Source organism: Spermophilus citellus (genome assembly GCF_964194105.1).
Source record: "Spermophilus citellus genome assembly, chromosome: 7".
Taxonomy (NCBI): Eukaryota; Metazoa; Chordata; class Mammalia; order Rodentia; family Sciuridae; genus Spermophilus; species Spermophilus citellus.
The window spans coordinates 39056320-39081816 of record NC_138188.1 but is presented as its reverse complement, the minus strand read 5'-3'; the positions used below and the strand labels follow the sequence as shown (position 1 = coordinate 39081816).

General features: G+C 39.0%; 1 protein-coding gene across 4 annotated transcripts in view; it reads left to right on the top strand.

The window, feature by feature from the left end:
- Positions 1-25497, top strand: part of GK5 (glycerol kinase 5) — an 80499-nt gene that overhangs the window by 47113 nt on the left and 7889 nt on the right. For all 4 annotated transcript variants that reach the window (XM_081301679.1, XM_081301678.1, XM_081301680.1 and 1 more), the window contains 4 exons: positions 15685-15779; positions 21671-21774; positions 23542-23601; positions 24289-24422. In XM_081301679.1, coding sequence (XP_081157805.1) covers positions 15685-15779; positions 21671-21774; positions 23542-23601; positions 24289-24422 — 393 coding nt within the window. The remainder of the gene's footprint in view (positions 1-15684; positions 15780-21670; positions 21775-23541; positions 23602-24288; positions 24423-25497) is intronic.

Sequence of the window (25497 nt, the reverse complement as noted above, 5' to 3'; positions counted from 1 at the left end):
GACTTAAAGAATTCTACTATGCCACATGATTGGAGATCAGTAGGCAACAAATGGGGTATTTATTTAAATAAAACATTACAGTGTTAGAGTTGAAGAAAATATGGAATGTTTTTATGATATTAAGGTGTTAAAGCTAGGTATTCAGGAACCATAAAGGAAAAGAATAATAGATTTAAGTGTCTAAAGTATCGGAAGTACAGGGAAAAATGTCTTAGGTAAAATTAGAAGACAGGTTAGTAAAAACAATTTGCAGCATGTCAGGAAAACAAATCACAAATAATTAACAAAGGAATACAGGCATTTCATAATAAAATGACCATTATGAACTGTTGCTTATAGCCAATAATCAAAGTAATGCATTTAAAAATATTGCCTTTTGCTGGGCAAGGTGGAGCACACCTGTAATCCCAGCTACTAGAGAGGCTGAGGCAGGAGGATTGCAAGGGCTAGTTTGGGGTGACCTAGCGAGACTATGTCTCAAAATATTAAAAAAAAACATTTTTTTAAAAAGGGCTGGGGAACCGTACCCAAAGGACTTGAAAACAGCATAATACAGGGATACAGCCACATCAATGTTTATAGCAGCACAATTCACAATAGCTAAACTGTGGAGCCAACCTAGATGCCCTTCAGTGGATGAATGGGTAAAAAAAATGTGGCATATATACACAATGGAATTTTAACAGCAATAAAAGAGAATAAAATCATGACATTTGCAGGTAAATGGATGGAGTTGGAGAAGGTAATGTTAAGTGAAGTTAGCCAATCCCCAAAAATCGAATGCCGAATGTTTTCTCTGATATAAGGAGGCTGACTTATAGTGGGGTAAGGAGGGGGAACATGGGAGGAATAGATGAATTCTACATAGGGAAGAGGGGAGGAAGGGAAAGGGAGGAGGCAGGGGATTAGCAAGGATGGTGGAATGTGATGGACATCATTATCCAAAGTACATGTATGAAGTTACGAATTGGGTGTCAACTACTTTATATACAGAGATATGAAAAATTGTGGTATTTATGTGTAATAAGAATTGTAATGCAAAAAAAACCCACAAAGTACATGTATAAAGACATGAATTGGCATGAACATATTTTATATACAAAGATGAAAAATTGTGCTCCATAAGTGTAATAAGAATTGTAGGGGCTGGGATTGTGGCTCAGCGGTAGAGTGCTCACCTAGCAAGGGCGGGACCCAGGTTCGATCCCCAGCACCACATAAAAAAAATAAAGGCATTGAGTTGTCTCCATCTACACCTAAAAAATAAATATTAAAAAAAAAGGAATTATAATGCATTTCACTTTTGTGTATTTAAAAAAATAAAATCAATTAAAAAAAAAAAAGGGCTGGGGATGTAGTTCAGTGGTAAAGCATTCCCAGGTTCATTCCCCAGTACCACACATACATACACACACACACAAAAAAAACTACTTTTTTTTTTTTCCAATTGTCAGTCTGTAGAGATTAATAAGTTTTATGATGCTCAGCATTGGTAGAAATGTAGAAAAAAAAAGTATTATTGTTTTCCATTGGGATGATTGTAATTAGTATGGCCTTTCTGGAAGATAGCCAGGTAGTATGTAGCATTTTTCAGAGTGCAGACCCTTTGCATGCACTTCTGTTGATTTCCTATAAAAATCATACAGGTGGGCAAAGATGTGTACATATATGGATGTTTAATGTAGTAATTGGAAATAAGTTCTGTACAGTAATAATGCCTGCAATAAATGTCAGTATATTCATACAGGGCAACAGTGTATATTTAAAACAGCAGTGTAGTTGTTCTTTTTTTTTTTTTTTTTGGTACTGGAGATTTAACCTAGGGGTGCTCTACCACTAAGCTACATCCCCAGCCCTTTTTATTTTATTTTTTGTGGTGCTGAGGATCGAACCCAGGGCCTCACATGTGCCAGGTGAGCGCTCTACCACTGAGCCACAGCCCCAGCCCCATGTAGTTGCTTATCCTAATGACATGGACCATATCTGTGATGCATTAAGGAGGTGATAGAGCATTTAAAGGTTAGCCTATATAAGTAATTTTTACTTCGAATTACTCTATTGAGATATTATCCACATACATACAGTGCACCAATTTAAAGTGTACACTCCAACATTATTCAGGGCTTGCGCTCAATTTAATTTAGGAGTTAGTAAGCTAATTTAGCTTTTCAAAGATATATTGTATCTAAATCTTATAAAAGTTTAATTTACCATGAGCAATTAAAAATTGATCTTGAGGTTAGGTGTGATGATGCATGCCTGTAAACCCAGCAGCTCAGGAGGCTGAGGCAGGAGGATTGTGAGTTCAAAGCCAGCCTCTGCAAAAGTGAGGCACTAAGCAATTCAGTGAGACCCTGTCTCTAAATAAAATACAAAATAGGGCTAGGTATGTGATTCAGTGGCCGAGTGCCCCTGAGTTCAATCCCTGGTACCCCCCCACCAAAAAAAAAATTGATCTTGAGTAATTCATGATAATTCTTTCATAATAGAAATAAAATGATTCTTGATTCTTTTTTTTTTTTTAAGAGTGAGGGAGAGGGAGAGAGAGAAATTTAAAATTTATTTTTTAGTATTTGGTGGACACAACATCTTCGTTTGTATATGGTGCTGAGGATTGAACCCGGGCCGCACGCATGCCAGGGGAGCGCGCTACCGCTTGAGCCACATCCCCAGCCGGATTCTTGATTCTTGGCTGGTTATTTTTTTAAAATAAAAAATTAAAAAGCCTAAAAATAAATAAATAAAGTGTTTTTAGAGTGTTTATGTGGTGTTACGAACATCACCACTATCTAATTTTAGAATATTTTTATTTCCTGTAAAAGAAACACCCTACCCATTAGTAGCCCTGATACCATTTTAATCCTGGTCCTTCTCACCATAGCCCTGAGCTACCATTAATTTTCTTCCTGTCTGTGGATTTGCCTGTTTCATGCATTTCGTACTGATGAATTGTATCTTATGTAGTCTTTTGTTACTGACATCTTCCACTACTGTGTTTTCAAGGATCACATGTGCTATAGAATACATTAGTACTCCATTTCTTTCTTGTTTTTAATATTTTTAGTTATAGATGGACATAATAATACCTTTATTTTATTTTTTATTTTTATGTGGTGCTGAGGATCTCAGACCCAGTGCCTCACACGTGCTAGGCAAGCTCTCTGCCATTGAGCCACAACCCCAGTCCCTCCATTTCTTTCTTTTTTTTTTTTAGAGAGAGAGAGAGAAAGAGAATGTTTTAATATTTATTTTTTAGTTCTCGGCGGACACAACATCTTTGTTTGTATGTGGTGCTGAGGATCGAACCTGGGCCGCACACATACCAGGCGAGCGCACTTGAGCCACATCCCCAGCCCCCCTCCATTGCTTTTTATTGCTGAATAATATTCTATTGTATGAATAAGCCATAATTCATTTATCCATTCATCAGCTGTTGAACACTTGGGCTCTTTCTCTGCATTTCATCTTTTATGAATAATGAACAGCTTGTTATAAAACCATATTTCCTTCATAAAGCATAGAATATTATATACCAAAATATTAATAGTGCTTATAAGTAATTTAATTATAAGTAATTTACATAATTGCTGAGAGCCGTAGCTGAGTCGGAATGATGCATGGCATTTTTGCCACAACAGAGTGGTTGAGAGGTGATGCCAGCAAGCCATTGAGATGATAATGGTTATGTTAAGCGGTTTATTCAATTGTATATTAGACCCCTGCTGTCCAGCTAGGCCTGCTACTTTAGAGTTCTCCTGCTACTTTGGAGTTCTCCTGGGGATTCCCAGAGAGTTCCCATTGGTTGGGGAAGTGCTGGAGGAGGAATTTTCCGGAGGAGGGATTTCTGGTTGGTATGTGGTGGCCCATACTGGGAAGGAACCGAGACCTTGGCGTTATCAGCACCAAGCTCTGATGAATCCAAATTTAAAAAGTTTAGAGTAAAAAGGGTTATTTTAAGTTTATCTTTGGGGGATATATACCCCTTTCCACATAATTATAATTAAATTATGGTGCAACTTTGACTTTATTCTTTGCTGATTGGAACTGAATTGATTTGTTTGAAGAAAAAATATCTATTGGCAGAAAACACACTCCAGGAGGAAAATGCCAGTTTCTTCCTTTCTCTCTTTCTCTTTTTCTTTGAGCCTGTACCTCATTATATGCATAAGATTTCTTATTAACCAAACAACATTTATTTCAAAGCTCTTTATTATTTAAATGTCGCTTCCTTCTTAAATGTGTTTCTCCTAATATTCTAGGCATATGTCTTTAATAACTCTAGATTATCAAAAATAAAAAATAGTTTACATATTTCATCTCTTTTAGTTATACCTTTTATTACTTTTATTCCTTTGCAGAAGATGCAAATAGTTGATTTCACACTCATTGGTTAAAAACTACTACTCATTCCTGAGTTTCATGGGCACATTATTCAAGGGAGTCATTTCCATCGCTTAGGTGGTTCTAGGCTCATTCATTGTGATTCAAAATGCTTAAAAATGCTTAGGGGTGGGTGGTTGTGGAGGGGTGGGTGGTTTCAGAGCAGTGGCGCATGCCTATAATCCCAGAAGCTGAGGAGGCTGAGGCAGGTGGATCACAAGTTCAAAGTCAGCCTCAGCAAAAAGTAAGGCACTAAGCAAGTCAGTGAGACCCTGTCTCTAAACAAAATACAAAATAGGGCTGGGGATATGACTCAGTGGTAGAGTGTCCCTGAGTTCAACCTCTGGTACACACACACAAAAAAAACCAACAACAAAAAAATGCTGAAAAAATCTTCTCTGGGAGGTGGAGCCAAATGACCCTGACTTTGAGGAGGGAACTGAATTTCTGAGGGAAGCACAGGCCTTCCTGAAAGTCAGTTCCATCTCTGGAAGGAAAATGAGACTGTTGTGAAGGGAGAGACTAATTCAGAGTTGAATTATTTACTTTTAAATTTCAATAGCTGGCATAGCTAAATATTGCTGGTATTTTCTGATATTTGTCTGAATTCACATTAAAAAATTCACATTTAAGCCAGGCTCGGTGGCATATGCCTATAATCTCAGCACTAAGGAGGCTGAGTCAGGAGGCTCACCAGACTCAGCAGAAGCAAGGCACTAAGGGCTAGGGATGTGGCTCAGTGGTCAAGTGCCCTGAGTTCAATCCTGGGTACCAAAAAAAAATCACATTTATTTGAATATATTTACTGAGAATTTGCTTTAATGAGGCATATTGAAAACAATAACTGAATTATATTCAGGAGAAACATATCATGTCAGAGCCCTAGTGACCCTGTCATCTCCTGGAAAGTCATCTCGTTGGAGATGTGGGTACTCTGCAGGCTCTGGGCCTCCATGTCTTTGTGTGACTTACTAGTCCTGTTCCTCCCTACATGGTGGCTTCCTACCAGTGACAGGTGGGAACCTGTCACTGGTTGAACACAGATTGAACTCAGATTCACATGTAAAGCTATTTAAACTGGGTTAGTCTTAATTTTTAGATTTGTTTTTCAGTCTTTTGCACAGTTTCTCTGCCCACCCCCGACCTTAGGCCATATTTGGGTCCCTACATGGTCATCTCTTTTCAGTTTGGTCCTTTCCTGCTCCTCTTCATTACTCTAGGTTCTATTTTGCTATTTCAATCTTGTCAGTAGTTTTACATCCATCAGTTTTTATTCAATGAACAAATAACTGAGTGTTCAGGATGCACCTCTCTGTGTGCTAGGACATCAGTGACCCTCCCTGCCCTCATGGAGGTTATAGCCTAGCAGGGAAGGCGCACATTAAATTAATTTTTAAAACTATTAAAGCTGAGCGTGGTGGTATGCACCTGTAGTCCTGGGTACTTGTGAGGGATAGATGGGAGGAGTTCTTGAGACCAGGAGTTCAAGGCCAGTCTGGGCAACATAGGAAGACCTTGTCTTAAAAATTGTGTGTGTGTGTGTGTGTGTGTGTGTTGTGTTATTGTTAAGTATCAGCAAGGAGCAGCAGCAGTAGAATCAGTGGTTGCCTTCTAAAGAGAGGACTTTGTCCAGTCTGGAGAATCAAAAGATTTTTTTAAAGAAGCAAGTAGTATTTCAGTTGAACCTGAAGAAAGAGTGAGAGTGGTTGAAGGTGTGGCAGCAGTTGGTCAAGGAGTGGTCCTAGTGTTATCCTTGGTGTGCCCAGCAGGGGTCCAGGTCCTTGGTGTCCCAAACAAAGAATTGAACAAGCCTGTAATCCCAGCAGTTGGGGAGGCTGAGGCAGGATTGCAAATTCAAAGCCCACCTCAGCAGTTTATCAAGGCTGTAAGCAACTTAGCAAGACTTTGTCTCTAAATTAAAAAAAAAAAAAAAAAAGGAATTGAGCTACTGAACAAACAGAAGTAACAGGCAAAGTACAGATTCATTGAAGGTGAAGGTAGCACTGTATAAGGTAGAGCGAGTGGGCCGTGCAAGAGAGAGAGGCTCAAGGCCCAAGTGTCTGGAATTTAATGAATTTAATGTTTTGTATGCCAAGCTGTGAGGTTTGTCTCTTCCCTATATTTATCTGATTACTCCCTTTGCTTCCATTGGTTACTTTAGAAAACCTAATTAGAATATTGACCTCTTTCCCAGTTGGCTACTTCAGACTAACTACCAGTGGTGGGAGTCCTCAGGCCATGATGACTCATCTCCCTGTCTTGTCCTCTAGGAATGTTTTTCTTGTATCTTGCCTCTGCCATCTTGGTGTCCCTCTGAACTCCCTGAGCAGGGAGAAACATGACATAGTTAAGGGACTGAAAGAAAGCCCTGTTTCTTTTCTACAGTTGAGGCAGTTTGCATCTCTGCCTCCTCCAATAACAAGGGTCAGGGGACATCTTTTCCTTCAGATCATTTTTTTTTTTTTAAAGAGAGAGTGAAAGAGGAGAGAGAGAGAGAGAATTTTTAATATTTATTTTTTAGTTCTCGACGGACACAACATCTTTGTTGGTATGTGGTGCTGAGGATCGAACCCAGGCCGCACGCATGCCAGGCGAGCGCGCTACCGCTTGAGCCACATCCCCAGCCCTTCAGATCATTTTTAATTGCTACACGTCAAGTCTGCCTGCCTCAAGCAGTTCCCATAAGACTCTTCATAAGTAATGCGTTTGAAATTATCCAGAACTCTTGTTTACTAGAAATAAAGGAACTCTGGGTACCTTCCCGAGAGAGACAAAAATCTCCCTCATTAGAGGGGGTGAGATAAACATTCTCTCAAAGGTGAAGGGTTCTGAGTGACTGGTTAGGCTTCACAGTGAGTAGAGTTACAGAAGATAGCAGTCATAGTTCAAGGCCCTGCTTTCCTCTTTCCTGCTGGGAGGACACCCGGAAGATGAGTCCACCCTGGTGCTGGAGTTGGAGTGGAGCCCAACAGGAGTGAAGCTTTGAGTTCTCCAGGCTTTATACCCAGGATAAATGGCCCATGCACACTGGTCAGAATTTTCGTGGGTAAATTCATTTTTTCAAATTAATAAACTTCAGTGAGTTTACTAATTTGAAATAGAATTTGGGGAGCTGGGATGGTGGCTCAGCGGTGGAGCACTCGCCTAGCACGGGCGGACCTGGGTTCGATCTTTAGCACCACATAAAAAAATAAGGACATTGTGTTGTGTCCATCTATACCTAAAAATAAATATTAAAAAAAAAATGAAAGAAATAGAATTTGGTTCATTTGTTCATGTTATTCAGTTTTAGTCCACTCCCCAAATCCTTTCTTTAAAAAGTATTCTTCTGGGGCTGGGGATGTGGCTCAAGCGGTAGCGCGCTCGCCTGGCATGCGTGCGGCCCGGGTTCCATCATCAGTACCACATACAAACAAAGATGTTGTGTCCGCCGAGAACTAAAAAAAAATAAATATTAAAAAATTCTCTCTCTCTCTTAAAAAAAAAGAAAGTATTCTTCTGTTTTTTAATTGTGAAACATTAACATCATTCCCAAAGCCAAAAACAGGAAAAAAGACACTCAGTTTTGACCGCCCCACCCCCGGCCTTGTACTCCGTCTCCCTGCCTCTTATAGATTATTACTTCATTTATCTTCTGTACTGCCTGTTTCTTTTTGCAAAGACATCAAGATATGTGTATATTTCCTTCTTTTCCCTGCTTTCTTACACAAAAGTAATATGTTATATATGTCCTCTTGTACTTTGCTATTTTCACCTAATTTTTTTTCTGGGAATTATTTTCACACTAGGTCCCTAGGATCCTGTGGGTCCTTTACACAGTGCACAATACTCCATTACTGATGTGCATGCAGTTAAGCCAGCCAGTGGCCTATTTTGGAGCATTTAAGTCGTTTCCAGTGTTTTGAAAATCCAGATGATGGTACAATGAATGTATGAATTTATATTTTCATATTGTTAGAGGTTTATATTAGTAATAAATTCTCAGAAGTGGGGTTGCTTTGTTAAAGAGCAAATATACAGTAGTTTTGTTGGATATTGCTAAATTCCTCTCCACAAGAATTATTCCATTTTGTATTCACCCTAAAAACATATGAAACTGTTGCCTTTGCAACTTACTAGTTACATGTATTGTCCAGCCTTTGAATTTTGGGGGGTAGGGAGTACTGGGGATTGAACTCAGGGACACTTGACCACTGAGCCACATCCCCAGCCCTATTTTGTATTTTATTTAGAGACAGGGTCTCACTGAGTTGCATAGCACCTCACTTTTGCTGAGGCTGTCTTTGAACTCTCTATCCTGTCTCAGTTTCTGGAGCTGCTGGGATTATAGGAGTGTGCCACCACAACCCGTGAGCCTTTGAATTTTTGTCAACCTAGATGGGTGAGAAATGACATCTCAGTATTAAAATGGCATTTCTTTTTTCTTTTTCCTTTTTTTTTTCTTTTCTTTTGGTATGGAGGAGTGAACCCACTGGGGCTTAACCACCAATCCACATCCCAGCCCTTTACATTTTTTATTTTAAGACAGGGTCCCACTAAGTTGCTGAGGCTGGTCTTGAATTTATGACCCTCCTGCCTCAGCCTCCCAAGTCACTGGGATTACTGGCATGTATCACCACACCCAGCAGCATTTCTTTTTTATTATGGGTGAAGGTGAACCTCTGTCCCTATGTTTGAGAAAAAATAAATACTACTTCAAGTCTGTTGAGGTATAATTGCATATAATTAAGTTTACCTATTTTTAAATGTTCTTCGAGCTTTGACAATGTACATGCAGTCATTCATATGTGTACATATGTGTGTGTGTGTTTGGGTTCAATTTGGGGTTCTGGTGTATAATTGTACAGATGTTTTAGGACCTTCATAGACTAATGCAGTCATTAACAGGGATAATCTCTGCCCAACTCTAATCCCTAGAAGTAGCTGATCTGTATTTTTACTGTTTTTTTTTTTAAATTCCACCTGCTTTTTAAAGAGTCCTTTTTTTTTTTTATGCTGAACAAAAGTTCTTTTCTTAAAAGTATGTTAAGCAGAATTTTTAAATTTTGCTAGGCACACTTTACATACCTGTAATCCCAGCTATTCCAGAAGCTGGGGCAAGAGGATCACAAGTTCAAGGGCAGCCCCAACAACTTAGTGAGACCTTGTTTCAAAATAAAACAAAAAGGGCTGAGGGTGTAACTCAGTGGTAGAGTGCTTGCCTAGCATGTGCAAGTCCCTGGGCTCAGTGGCCAGTACCACCCCCACACCCACCCCGTGCCCCCCACCAACAAAGTTTTTAATTTAATTTTGGTGAAATTTAATGTATCAGTTTTTTGTTTTATAGACTGCTTTGGATAGTATATCTAAGGCTATTTGACAGGTTTTCTTTCATATTTTCTCCTAAGACTGGCATAGTTTATGTTTTACATTTAGATGTACGATCCATATTTAGTTAATTTTTCTATTAAAGCATGAGGTTTGGTCAAGGTTCTTTTTTTACATATGAATATCCTTTGGCTTTTTTTTTTTTTAATGACATGGCAGTGTACTCTTAATTCTCCTTTTTTGAAAATTATGGGGTCTTTTTTTTTTTGTTTTTATTCTGAAGTTTATTTTTACAAGGTGTAGAATTCTGGGTTGTCAGTTCTTTTTCTTGATTATTTGGGCTGGGGCTGTAGCTTAGTGGCAGAGAGCTTGCCTAGCAAGAGTGAGGCACTGGGTTTGATCCTCAGCATTCATCTTTAATTACAAAATAAATAAATAAATAAATAAAAAAGATATTGTTCTTAGCCAAGCACATTGACACAGGTCTGTAATCCCAGCAGTTTGAGATGCAGAGGCAGGACAATCAAAAGTTCAAGGCTAGCCTCAGAAATTTAGCTGAGGCCCTGTCTCAAAATAAAAATGACTAGAAGCCTATAATCCCAAGAGGCTGAAACACTTCGAAGCCAGTTCAAATTCAGCCTCAGCAACATCAGTTGGTAAGCAACTCAATGAGATCCTGTCTCTAGATAAAATACAAAATAGGGCTGGGAATGTGGTTCAGTGGTTAGTACCACTGAGTTCAATCCCCAATACCAAATAAATAAATAAATAAAAATAAAAAAGGGCTGGGAATATGACTCAGTGAGAGAGCACCCCTGGGTTCATCCCCAGTACCAAAGGAAAAGAAATGCTCCACTACCTTTTTGTCTCATACTTTCTGATGAGAAATTCATAATTCGTAGTCATTTGAATATTTATTCTCCATTATGTAATCTGACTTCATTACAAGATTTTTCTTTGCCTTTAGTTTTTGGCTTTCAATTTTATTATGATGTGTCTAAGCAAAAGTTATTTGTGTTTTAGCTTGTTTGGGATTTACTGAGATTCTCTTCATTTTAGAGTCTTATATTCATTTATTCATTTTTTACTGATATATAAAAATGGGCTGGAACTGTAGCGTGGTGGTAGAGTGTTTGCTTGGTATGTGCATTGGTTCAAAACCACCAAAAAAATGCATAAAAATTGTATATATTAGTGGGGTACCATGTGATGTTTCAATATATTTGTATGTTGTAAAAATGATTAATCAGGGTAAACATATCTGTTTCCTCAACATTTATCATTCCTTCATGGTAAACACTTTTAAAATCCTTGATGGTACTGGTACTTGAACCCAGGGCCTTACACATGCATATTTAATCCATGATCATTATCTGCAGTCACCCTCTTGTGTGATAGCATGACATTCTTAGCTGTGCCTGTGTGCTGGGGATGAATCCAGAGCCCTGTGCATGTACCTAGAGATTATTGAATTTGTAGATTTTTATTCACTGTGGGAAGTTTATAGTCATTTTTTTTCTTCAAATAGTTCATTAGTGGTGCTTTTTCCTGGGACTCAAGAGACAAATGGTAGGCTTTCTTTTTGTCCCACAGGTCTTAGAAGCTCTGTTTTGCTTTGGGGGTTTTTTGCTTTTTGGGGGTTTTTTCCTCCCTCTTGTTCAGATAGGATGATTTCTTTTGCTTTGTCCCCACTTTGCTGGATTTCCCCCTGTCTTCTCTATTCATCTGTTGACCCATGCCATGAATTTTGAAATTTTGATTATTATATTTTTCAGTTTTGAAATTTCCTTTTGGTTCTTATTACTACCTTCTATTTCTTGTTGTGAGTGTCTGTCTTCCCATTTGTTTCAAGAACGTTCATCCCTTTGAGCATGGTGGTAACAGCTGTCTTACAGATTCTGCCTGACAGTCCCCAGTGCCGATGACATTGTGGGGTTGGTGTCTATTGTCTTTTTCTTTGCAAGTTGTTGAGATTTCCTTTGTCTCTCATGTGTTGATCAATTTTCTATTGTTTTCAAAATTTGAATTTCATGCATCTCCTGGTCTTCTTCAAATCCTATGGAGAATTTTGATATTTTTAATTGTTCTTTTTTTAATTTTAATTTTTTAATTGTTAATGGACCTTTATTTTTATTTACTTATATGTGGTGCTGAGAATCGAACCCAGTGCCTCACACATACTAGGCAAGAGCTCTGCCACTGAGCATTTTAACTTTTCCTATAGGCCATAGGTTTGGATATGCTGAGATCATAAGTTCTCCACCTTCTTAGGGCTGTGGTTCCAGTGTTCTTTCAGTTTTCAGGCTCTAAAATTTGCATCTTTCCCTCATTTTTGCCACCCAATGGCCAGTGGGTGGTGGTATACCTGGAGAACAGTGCCTTTGGTTTATTGTATAGGTTTAATCTTCACATGCACAGCTCAGGGGTTAGGCTAAGAGTTCATTTAAAAATATATATATATAGTTTTTTGGTGGTGCTGGGGCTCAAACCCAATACCTTGCAATCACTAAGCAAGCACTTTACCAGTCCCATCCCCAGCATCCCCAAGCTACATCCCCACCCCCATAAAAATCTTTGTGAAGTAATTTTCCTGAGCACCTTTCTCTCACTGATCTCTTGAATACTTTTTGTCAGGAGCCATGCCCTGGTGTTCTAGCTAGGAAGTTGCTTCTGTTTCCCTCCTGTACCGAACACCTTCCCCGCTGTTTCTGGCTCCTTATCTGGGTGGCAAGAGGGACTTCCATAGTGCTGCTATCTCAAGTTTTGGTTGCCTCTGCTGTGATGGCTGTTGTTAGCCACAGGGTTTCTTGGGGTGGGCAGACACCAAGAGTGAAAGAAGAAGAACGCAACAGAGATGCCCCTTGTGCTCTTGGCCTGCAGTACTGTATTACTGTGTCCCTGGGCTGTCGCTGATGCTACCTTGGGATTGCCTGGGAGCTCCAGCCTGAAAGAAAAATCTACAAAGCAAAAAATGGTACTTTCCTCACTGTGTCCCATCCAAACCCATCTCCTGTGTCTCAGACTGGTGGGAGTGGACTTTTCTCAAAGCTCTATTTGTGCCCAGTATCAATTCGGTTTCCGGTTTCACGCTGTCCCTAAGCCTAGGCCAGGAGACACCAGAACACAAAACAGGAAACTGACCGTCAGTTTGGTGGCATTTGGTGTCCTCCCCCTCCTCCTGGCTTATTCTTCAGAGTCCTCAGCTAGCTTCTCCCTGCATTCCACCCAGGACTGTAGCTGCAGTCAGTGGGAGAGAGCAGAGTGTGCTAATTCCTAAAGCTTTTCATCACTGCGCCCATTGGAGAGTGGTTTAAGTGGAAGATTATTTAAAGAAATTCTTCAAGCAAGGAATGGAACAAACAGTGAAAAATGTGAATAACTTAGATCTCTTTTTTTCCCCATGTTTCCTTGCCTGTTATCAAAAGCTTTCCTCAAACCAGCTGTCTAGTGTGCATTTTCACATCTTGTCTTGATTTTAAAACTTACACATGACTTTTTTTTTAAAGTATAGATTTTAAAACAAACTTTTAACATTAGTTTTTGAAGTGCCAAAGATATTTTGCATGTTGTGGTTTAGATATGAGGTGTTCCCCAAGCTCCTATGTAAAAGAATGCAAGAGAGTTTAGAGGTGAAATGGTTGGGTAATGAGAGTCCCAGTAGGATTAACTGGGTGGTAACTATAGGCAAGTAGGGTACGACCACAGGAGGTAGGTCCCTAGGGGTGTGCTTTTGGATTATCTATTTTGTCCTGGGTGAATGGAACTCAATTTCCTGGTGCCACATCTCAGCTGCTTCCCTCTGCCACACACTTCACCATGATGCTCTACTTCACCCCAGGCCCAGAGCCACGGAGTTGGCCATCTGTGGAGTAAGACCTCTGAAGCCGTGAGCCCAAATAAACTTTTCCTCTTCTAATTATCCTTGTCAGGTCTTCTGACCATGAAAAACAGAAGACCTGACTAAAACAATGGGTGAAGTTTATGAATCCGATGATTGTCACATTGAGTAAAATTTTTAGTTATTATTGGACAATCTTCAATAATTTGATTTTAATATACATCCTCCTTACATGTCTTTCTTTAACCAGTTGTTCGTTATTAGTGTAACAAATCATGTATTGAAATAAAACCAATTTCATTAAGGCTGTATAAAAACAGTAATATTTATTATGACTGATTCCTGAGCTTTTTCATCTGACCCTTCTTCATGCTCCTTCAAAAATCACTTCACAGGGGGGCTGAGGTTGTAGCTCAGTGGTACAGCACTTGCCTAGCATATGTGAGGCACTAGGTTTGATTCTCAGCACTGAATATAAATAAATGAATAAATAAAGGTCCATCAACAACTAAAAGTATGTATAAAAGAACTTAAAAAAATTTATTTCCCAGAAAAGGATACTTAAATGACCAGTGAAAAGGTATTATTGACTTCATTAGTCAACAGGGAGATGTAAAATCAAACCAATATGCAATGCCATCAATATAACTAAAATGTAACATAGATAACATCAATTATTGCCAAGGACATAAGATGCCATACCTGTAGGAACCTTAAATTGGTACAACCAATTTAGAAAAGTATTTGGCAGCATCAACTAAAGCTAGTCCCAAATATGAAGATCCTATAATTAGCTATTCCATTTCTTGGAATTAATAAATAGAAATGTACACATATTTCCACCAAAAAGAATGTACACAAGAGTTTAGTGTGGTCTATTTATATTAACAAACACTGGAAACTACCCAAATGCCTATCAGCAGCAGACTAGATTAATGAGTTGTGTAAAGTCACATGGTAGAATACCACATGAATGGAGTATAACTAACTACTTGAGTAATCTGAATGAACCTCCCAAGTGTGATGTTGAATAAGAGAAGTTTCTGTGTAGATTTAGATATGGGTTACCTGGATGTGTTCACCCTGTGAACATTCATTCAGGGGGCTGGTGATCTGCGCAGTGGAAGGAACATTTGCCTAGCATGTAGGAGACCCTACATTTGATCCCCATCACTGCAAAAAAAGAAGGAAGGAAAATAAGTTTATCATCCATAAACTTAGTACTTGCACATTTTTCTGTATATATTTTATATACTTCAGCAAAAAGTTCACTAAATGAATTAAGTTTTGTTTTTCTATTTTTGCTTGTTTTTATTTTTAAAGTTTTTTTTTTCTTTTTTTTTTTTTGGGGGGGGGTGGTACCAGGGATTGAACTCGGTCACCTAACCACTGAGCCACATCCCTAGCCCTATTTTGTATTTTATTTAGAGACAGGGCCTCACTGAGTTGCATAGCACCTCTCTTTTGCCGAGGCTGGCTTTGAACTCACCATCCTCTAGTCTCAGCCTTCTGATCCGCTGGGATTATAGGTGTGCAACACCATGCCCAGCTGTTTGCTTGTTTTTAAAAGATTGACCTTTAATATATCTATTACTGGCCACTTATTGAACTCATAAAATGGAGTAATTTTTCAGTTGATTCTCTTGTATATTATAGATGATCCTTTCATCAGAAAACTAGGAGATCTTATCTTCAGAAAATTTTGTTTTGTTTTTGTTTTGTTGCTGAAGTGGAACCCAGGGCCTCTTGCATGCTAAGTGTGCTCTCTGCCACTTAGTGACACCCCTGTCCCCAGGAGAATAATTTTTAATGCCAAAAAAAAACAGACATAGAATTGCTTCTGTAAGTAGCCCAAATATCTTAAAAAAAAAAAAAAAAAAAGGGCCTGCTGCATGCAGAGCTTGCCTGGAAGAGCCTCTGTTTTCATTGTCCCCTCTCCCTTCTGTGGGCTCATAAACCTGTGTAGTGTAAGAACTCAGAACTAGAACACAGTGACCTTTGTGCTGACTTTTTTAAGGGAACATCATTTATATTATATTCACAATGCCTGGGATGCGGGTAAATGCTAGTTGTGTAACATAATTCTGTTTGTCCCTCCCCAACCCCTTCGTTTTGTTTTAGGGGTTTTTTTGTTGTTGTTTGTGTGTTTGTTTTTGCAGATCTTTTCACAGATGCTGCTGAGACTGAAAAAATGGCCAAAAGTTTGGAAGATTCTGAAGGAGTTTATTTTGTTCCATCTTTTAGTGGATTACAGGTAATTTTTTTTTTTAAGTTCATGGCAATTGCAAACATTTTTCTGTTCCCACCACACCCCAAATTATGTATCTGTCACTCTATTACCTGAAAATTTGGCTGTTGAAAATAACTAAGATGAAAGGTACATTCTAGGACTATGAAGTTGGGCTCTGGCCCAGCACAGATTCCATAAGAGAGCAGAGTGTCCCTTAAGTGTGACCCTGCTGGCTTGGCTTGTACTTGCAGAATTCAGCTGGCTTCTGCTTAGAACTCTGTCCCTTGGCAGACTTAAGAGTTGGCAGGTTTGTCATAGAACTTTTACATAAGACTGAGGAGGATTACTTTATCATGACTAAAAATAGTCATTTCCTAGTAGGGGGAAAATATATCAGTAAATGGGCATTCTGTACCAAATAGAAAGTGTACCATTGGGAACCAGAAAAATAATATCAGGGCATATTTACATTCTACCACATGCACAGGTAATGTACATATTTTAAAGTTATATCTTTGTGGGCTGGGGATATGGCTCAAGCGGTAGCGCGCTCGCCTGGCATGCATGCGGCCCGGGTTCGATCCTCAGCACCACATACCAACAAAGATGTTGTGTCTGCTAAAAAAAAACTAAAAAATAAATATTAAAGATTCTCTCTCTCTCTTTCTTAAAAAAATAAATAAATCTTCTCTGTTAAAAAAAAAAAGTTATATATTTGTAAGTTTTGGTAACTTTTTTCAAAACTCAAGATTTCTTTTCATTAATTCTTGTGGTGGAGTTACTTTGCCTAATCGAAAACTGAACCTAGTTTTAAAAAATGATCAAAAGTTTGGAAGATTCTAAAGAAGTTTATTTTGTTCCATCTTTTAGTGGATTACAGATGTTTTTTAAGTTAATGGCATTACAAACATTTTTTTTTCTTCTACCACATCCCAAATTTTGTATCTGTCACTCTGTTACCTAAAGATTTGATTTTGTAACATTGAACTTTTTATTTAATTGAAAGAACTGTGATCCCATCTTGTATTTTAGCATATGTCACAAAGACTTTTAAAAGAGATTTTCAAGTACACTACTATGAACAAATTTACTTTCTGGGAATGTTTTATACCATTCCCTTTAAGCCTCCTATAAAAATTTTCTTTCTTTCAAAAAATAAAATTTTTCACTTGGAGAATTTGTCTTATACTTGAGCAATCAGATAAGGTCCAAAATTTTAAAGTTTGGCAGATATAACATAGAACCTGGTAAAAGAAAACGTAAATCAGGGTATTTTAGATCTTAAATGTACTCTACTTTCAGAACTAGATTTAAAAATAGCATTCTTTGATGTCTTTAATATTCTCCTCCTGTGTGTTTGTCCTAAAGGCCTGAAAGCTGATGGAGTGTATGTAGAGATTACACTTCATCCTCTTCAGGGTGATGCGAGGCAACTCCAAACAGCAGCCATGGCAGGACAGGAAGCAAAAGTTTTTTATCTAATTGAGGTTTCAGGAAGAAGGTTAAATGGGTAATTGTCATCAGCAAAGGTAGGGCTTGATTAGGTTTTTATAGATTCTTTCCTTTCTGAAAAATGTGCTGTGGGACTTAGTAGTGACTTTGTCTTGACAGCTCCATCTGTACATTTCATCACCACATCCTGTACAAATAATACATAGTTTGAGATTTTAAAAAAGAAGTCTTGCCAAAGCCCAAGAGCTTTAGACAGTAGTGTTACAGATAGGATTTTTAGTTTCAGCTTGTTAAAGCCTCTCTGTCCTGCATGATGACAATCTGGTTATCTCTTGGCAGCAGAGGGCTGGTGGGGGTGTCTGTGGGGGAGGACCGCAGGCGGTATTTCCCAACTTGTAAAATGAAGCTCTTAATTGAAAACTGAAAGTTAACTCAAACAATAGTGTGTTGATACAAAGCTGCTTGGAAAATAAGGAGGCAGAATGTGTCAACAACTAGAGAAAATTTAAGATGGGGAATGGAAAGAAGGAAGGTTCAAGTGCCTGATGCTGCCTTTAGTTTTAGGATGTTATTAGAGCTTCAGAGAGTGAGGACAGCGTTAAGATATTGAAGTCTCCTGTTACTTTCAGTTTCTCAAGAAGTTTGCTGAGAAGAGGGTGCTGGATCATGAGCTTTGTGGCAAATGGGAAAGTCTGGGACAGGCACTCTGGGGATGGCAGAGGGGTGGACCACACACCTGGGTGGCACCAGTGAATGCAACCATTGTGGCTTTGTTTTAGCAGGGCTTGTGCTTTGGAAAGCAAGATAGTAGGCATTGGAGGTAAGCATCAGGAGCTACCTACTTAGGCACTGGTCTGTGCAGATGGTGGAGTAGATGGACAGGACTAGGAGCCAAGTCTCAGTCTTCAGAGGATGAGGAGTGGTGTGGTTTAGATTTGAGATGTCCCCCAGAAGCTTGTGGGTGAGACAATGCAAGGACATTCAGAGGTGAAGTGCTTAGAGATATAACCTAATCACTGGGTAGATCCACTGATGCCGATTAGCAGGGTGGTGAATGTAGGCAGGCAGGGTGTGGCTGCAGGAGATAGGTCACTGGGGGCCTGCCTTTAGGGTTTCTATTCTGTCCCTGGTGAGCAGAGCACTCTCTGCTTCCTGTTTGCTGTGTCCTGAGCTGCTTTTCTCCTCCATGCCTGCCTTCCTGATGTTCTGCCTCACTTCAGACCCAGAGCTGTGGAGTTAGCTCTCTGTGGACTGAGACCTCTGAAACTGTTAAACCCAAATAAACTTGTCTGTCCTCTGTGTTGTGTCAGGTCTTTTAGTCCCAGTGAGGAAAAAGCTGACTAAAACAGAGATTTGCTGGGCATGGTGCCACACTCCTATAATCCCATCCTTGGGGGGATAATTCAAAGTCATCCTCAACAACATAGCAAGACCCTAAGCAACTTAGCAAGACTCATTCTCAAAAAATGAAAAGAGCTGGGGTGAAGTTCAGTGGTAAAACACTTCTGGGTTCAATCCCCAGTACCAAAAATAAAAATTAAAAAAAAAGGCAATAGTACTATAAAGGGTTTAGACAAGGAATAATAATAAATAATTGTAGGGGCAACTAACCTGTGAATACTCACTATGCATCAGATATGTTCTAAGTTCGTTCATTCTTTATTTTTTTTTTAAGCTGCTGGGGATAGAATCTAGAAGCCCACACCAGGCAGGTGCTCAACTACTTAGCTACATCTCCAGTTCTGCTTTATTTCATCATTTCACTTCACTTCACTGTTTTATAACAGGGCCTCACTAAGTTGCAGATTCTGGCCTTGAACTTGATCCTCCTGCCTCAGCCCCCTGAGTAGCTAGGATTATAGTCTTATGTCACCATAACCCACTGTCCTAAATTTTTTACGTGCAGTAGTTCATTTAATCTTCAGTAACTCAACAAGGTAGAAGATACTCGAATCATCCCACTCTGAAGATGGGGAAAATGAGATTGATTGCTTGCTTGATTTTTGGAACTGGGGCTGTGACCCAGGGCTTAATGCATGCTTGGCAAACACTTTACAACTGAGCTAGGTCCCCAGAGTGAAAACTGAGGTTTAGAGCTGTTAAATCACTTGTCTGGTCTCACCTAGCTAGTGAATGGCAGAACTGGTTTTAGAACCTAAGCATTCTGACTCCAGAGTCCAGGCCTCATGATATGACATAAAATACTATGGCAGTCAGAACACACAGTAGGTACATACATTCAGGTTCTGGGTTGACAAGGGCAAGAAGCATGGCATTAACCATCTTGCAATTCCCCATCAGATTCAGCTGAGATCCTGGTGGTGACAGGGCCCTGGGGCAGGTAGTGTGTGCCCTGGGAAAGAGGTAGCTAGCTTTGCTTAGGGAGCCAAACAGAGTTTTGCTGAGTGCTGCTGATCCTTGTTGGATGATGGTTCTGTGGAGGCTTAGTCATTAGGATTGGCAGTAACAGCCTGAAGTTGTGGCTGTAGGCCATCTGCCATAATGGAGTGTGTCCAGGCCTGTAGAAGGACCTTCCTGGTGTTTCCTACCAGGACATCACACAGACTCACATGGACTAACATGGGGGTGTTGTAATTTATAAAGAAATTTTAAGTTTCTATGGAACATACCTCCTTAATGTTGAATTTCTTTTTTAATTTTTTGTTCGTCCTTTTTAATTATACATGACAGTCGAATCAATGTGATATAATTATACAAGCATGGAATTTATCTTTTTCTAATTAGGATCCCCTTCTTGTGGATATACATGATGGTGAGATTCCTTGTGATATAGTCATATATGTACATAGGAAAATTATGTCAGATTCATTCTGTAAGAATTCCTTAAGTAATTAGCAAAAGTATTATTTGTTCCTTTATTCACTAAATGTTAATTGGTCCTCTCTAAGGTGCTACATACAGTGGTTGGAGGCACCTTGTGAGCATAATTCGAGATTCCCTTTATGGCATTTACAGTATAGAGGGGAAGATTGAATCAATAATCCCACAAACGTGGTCATAAACTGGTGCATAGAATCATGGGAAATTGTAGAGTTCCATAAAAGCATGCAATAGGGAACGTAATCCAGTCTCTGGATCGGAAGTTTTCTCTGAGGAAACTGAGCAAAGATTTGGAGGAGGATTGTAAAATAACCAGGAGAAGGAATATAGAAAATTTTCTAAGGAAAGAGATACTGTGTTAACCAGGCATGGTGGGGCACACCTATAATCTCAGCCACTTAGGAGGCTGAGACAGGAGGATCCCAAGTTTGAGGCCAGCCTGGAGAGCTTATCAAAACCCTGTCTCAAAATTAAAAACAAAAAGGGTTGAAGATGTAACTCAGTGGTAGAGCACCCCTGGGTTCAATTCCCAGTTCCTCAAAAAAAGAAGAAAACCCCTGAAGCTAGAGTACTATTTTGGGGAAGCCATTTTCTTGGTAGCACTAGTGTGTCCATATGTCCTGAGTATATTCATGTGTCAGAACTGTTCTTCTGTTTCCTTATGAGATTGTAAGCTCTTGCAGGGATCTTTGTTTTATATCTTTTTTATTTTTTATTTTTTTATTTTTTTAAAGAGCGAGACAGATACAGGCAGACAGAGAGAGAGAGAGAGAGAGAGAGAGAGAGAGAGAGGGAATTTTAATATTTATTTTTTAGTTATCGGCGGTCACAACATCTTTGTATGTGGTGCTGAGGATCGAACCCGGGCCACACGCATGCCAGGAGAGCGCGCTACCGCTTGAGCCACATCCCCAGCCCTTTGTTTTATATCTTTATGTCCTAGAATTGTCTTGCATTCTAGGGATGCAAAGATTTATAAAAACTTTTTTTTTTTGGTACCAGGAATTGAACTCAGAGGTACTCAGCCACTGAGCCACATCCCCAGCCCTATTTTGTATTTTATTTAGAGACAGGTCACTCTGAGTTGCTTAGTGTCTTGCAGTTGCTGAGGCTGGCTTTGAATTCAAGCTTCTGCTGTCTCAACCTCCTTAGCCATTGGGATTACAGGAATGCGCCACCACGCCCTGTGATTTATACAGACTTTATCCAGTGAATACGTCTGACAATATGTGTGATGTAAGCTGTGCCACTGAAAAGAATGTTTTTGTTTTTAAATCTTAAATCTAATTTATATCCTTAACAGTCACTCTACATAGTGGTTGAGTGCCCCTGGTTCAATCCCATTCCCTGTACCAAAAAAAAAAAAAAAATTATCCTAGGGCTGGGGGTGTAGGTGGCTGACAGTGCACTTGTCTAGCTCCAGGCCCTGTAATTCCAGCTCCAACACCACAGGAAAAAAAAAAAAGAAGAAGGAAAGAAAGTAATCCTAATGTTTAATTTTTGGATTATCGTTTATTTTTAAGTATTCTTGTAACATGCCTATTTTTATTGTATAAATTTCCTCAAGTCTGTAGACATAACTAAGAACATTTATAATACGTTCTTTTTACCTCTTCCTTTAGGCTCCATTAAATGACCCCTGTGCATGTGCTTCTTTTATGGGTTTGAAGTCTTCTACCAATAAACACCATCTCGTCCGAGCAATACTGGAGTCAATAGCTTTCAGGTAAGAAAATCTGCCCCAAGTTCCCTGCCTCTCATCTACATGCTTTGCCATTTCCTGTATTAATTTGCTATCAAATTAAAATATTCAGTGCTTACAGACCCAGATCTTTAAGGTAGGCCTACCAAGCCCACCCATGTACATGCATGCTTGTCTGTCAGTGCATAGGAGGGTCCACAAGCAGGTGGTGCTCATCCTGTCCTTCATTGTCCCAGAAGCTTATTGACTGTCCCCTCCATATAGGGGTGGCCTCTCAGGCCCCATGAAGAGAAAGAATGCCAAGAAGGGTGAGGGTGGGGCCAGAGCTGGTAAATAAGAGTGGGGGAGGGGGACCTTCCCACCCCTTCCCAGGTTAGAGGATTATTTTCTAGTTAGAGAGTAAAACAAGATCAGCACTTCTAAAAAATTGAAAATTTCTTACTTTTCATTAAGTTATTTAATTTAATCTTTCAGTTTAAAACATACTGCATTTGATCTAATCTGTTCTGATTGCTAATTTCCTTGATATTTCATTTAAATAGTACCAGTATTAGATTTGATTTTTGAAATTGAATGATTTTTAAAAACATCCAGGGGAGGCTGATGCTGTAGCTCAATGGTAAAGTGCTTGCCTCACATGTATGAGGCACTGGGTTCTATTCTCAGCACCACATAAAAATAAATATACTGTGTATTCATCTACAACTAAATAAATATTAAAAAAAAAAAAATCCAGGACTGGGGTTAAAGCTCAGTGATAGAACCTGTATTGTCCATATGTGAGGTCCTGGGTTCTATTCTCAGCACCACAGGAAAAAAAATAAGAATAAAAAAATTCCAGGGCTGGGGTTGTAGCTCAGAGGCAGAGCACTTGCCTAACATGTGTGAGGCACTGGGTTCGATCCTTAGCACCACATAAAAATGAAATAAATAAAATAAAAGCATACTGTCCATTTACAACTATAAAAAATAAATAAATTTTTAAAAATTCCAATTTCTCTTAAGCATGAGAGGTTCAAATTGGAATTTTCAAAGGTTTAGCTTCCTTATTCATGAGGGAGAATTCAAATTTATAATGCTTCTATTATCCAAAGACTTAAATCATCAGAATTATTATTTATATATATTTCCTGTGATCCTTTTGCTATGGGACAAGTGTAGATTGTTAAAAGTAAGAACACAGCTGTCAGAGCTGGGTGCAATAGTGACATAGGCTATAATCCCAGGCTGAGGCAGGAGGATCACAAGCTCAAAGACAGCCTCAACAACTCAAGCAAGACCCTGTGTCAAAAAATAAAATCAGAAAAAAGGGCTGAGGATGTAGCTCAGTGATACAGTGCCCCCAGGTTCAATCCCCATTGTGGGGGCGGATATAGCTGTCATGATAAAGAATATTTGTTTCATTTAGTTTAAAATAAGTTAATGTCCATGATTACAAAATAATTGTATTTGATGAATTCTATTAAATGTTATTTGTGGTATCTCATCTTAATGAACACCTTTTAAATAGCTAATTGCTTTACTTTTTCTTTGAAGAATGGTAAAAGATTTAACTTTGTTGTAAAATAAAAAACATGCTATATGAAGGGGGAAAGCATGAAGAGCCTAGCTGCTTTTTAAATCAGGCATTTGCTAGGCATTCTGCAGTTAGCCAATATTTCTTTAACATTTTCTTTCGCATGTTTTATAAACATCAGGTAAATAAAACTGCGGTTTTAATTTTTTGATATCAGAATAGAGGATTATTATTATATGAATGCCCTCTAAATGGTTATCTTGTTTTTTAACCAGAAACAAACAATTATATGAGATGATGCAGAAAGAGATCCATATTCCTGTTACAAACGTCCGGTATGTGAGCTTTATTTCTAACAGGGTCATTTAGGTTACAAGTAAGTAGTAGCTGCTATTAGTATTTTAATCATTCTGGTTTTTCAGGATTTCAAAAAGAACTTATGCCTGGCTCCTTAGCAGTAAATTCTTGGTCACTGGAATTTGGAGAGGATAGGAAAGCTAATTTTGGACTTCTGGAGAATATAACATAATATGAAATTTGGTAGAATCTTGCCACTCATGTGTATTGTATAAATCTTTTAAAAAAATCTCTCTTTTTGAGTTTTAGCTATCTTTTTGGCATTGAACTATCAAATTTACTGACTTTTGTTCCTATAATGTCCAAATGAATTTTTATGTTGGGTTAGTTTTTACTTAGCCTATTTTGACTAGTCCCAAGACAGACAGGGCAATTGGGGAAATTGATGGCAGGACTAAGGAAAAATATTTAGCAAAAACCCAGTAAAATTGTTTGTCATCAGGTCAGTGCTATATAATTTTGGAATTAGAAAAAAAAAAAAACATACAGAGTTTGGGGATATAGCTCAGTGGAGAGAACTTCCTTAGCATGGCTCTAGGTTCAATCTTTAGCACAAAAAACATTAAACTTATAAAATCAAGGATGTAAGAAAAATATGTAGCCCACATAAAAAGAATGAATGATGCTATTATTAAAAGATATCTTTTATATCTTGCTCCCCACAGGGCAGATGGAGGAGTTTGTAAGAACGGTTTTGTCATGCAGATGACTTCAGACCTGATTAATGAGAATATAGACAGACCAGCCCACTTTGACATGTCCTGTTTGGGTGCTGCTTCTCTTGCTGGCCTTGCTGTTGGTATGTGTAGATTTTATTTATTTATTTATTTATTTAAATATTTATTTTTTAGTTCTCAGTGGACACAACATCTTTGTTGGTATGTGGTGCTGAGGATCGAACCCGCATGCCAGGAGAGTGCGCTACCGCTTGAGCCACATCCCCAGCCCCCTGTAGATTTTATTTAAAAAAAAAAAAAGCTACCTTGCAAACCATATCTGTGATAGCATTTCTTCTCTCAAATCATAAAGTTGCTGAGAGGATCTGGAAAGCCTTGGTATGCACTAAGGTCCATATCCATAAGCATATTCCTCACAAAATACCCTGTGACCTTCTCTGTTTGTTGGTGGGTCTGGGTACACCACCTCTCCATCCTTCATTCCTTCCGTGAGAATGAATAGGAGGTGAGGGCATGTGATTCTCAGCTGCTTTGGTTCCTAGCAGAGAAGGATCTTTGGGTAGCTGGTGTTAAGGAAAAGAACTGTTCAAGCACACTTGTTAAAGAACACTAAGGCAGACTTAATTCAGGGATACTGTTGCAACAGGTATAGGGACTAAGGCAATGTTTAAAACTGAAGCAAGTTTTCTAGTGGCAGATACAACAAGGAAAAGTGAGAATTTATAGCTCAGGAGCAGGATGGGAATTAGTAGGTGGAAGATTACTAAGAAGACACACTGGAGGTAAGAAGAAATTCTGGCTAAACCAACCTAACAGGATTTTTGCTGAAGGCTGGCCTGGGGGAATGTGGCAGATGAGATAGCCAGGATGATCAGATACTGAGGTTTGGGGATTCTGGCTAAACGGACTTGGCAGCATTCTTCTTAAAGTAGATAATGAGGAAAGGAACATGGAAGTCTCAGAGTTGAAGCCTAGTCGAAAAGACCAGAGGAACTAAGTATAGAGTTTGACCAAGAAGAGAATCTTGTCACTAGGCTTGTCTTTGGTTTTAGAAAGGACTGCATTCAACCAAGGAGGGTGGCACACTCCTGTGATCCTAGTGACTAGAGATGCTGAGATGGGGGAACACAAGTTCAGGGAACCTCAGCACCTTGGTGAGATCCTGTCTCAAAAAAAAAAGGTGGGTGGGATTGGGGA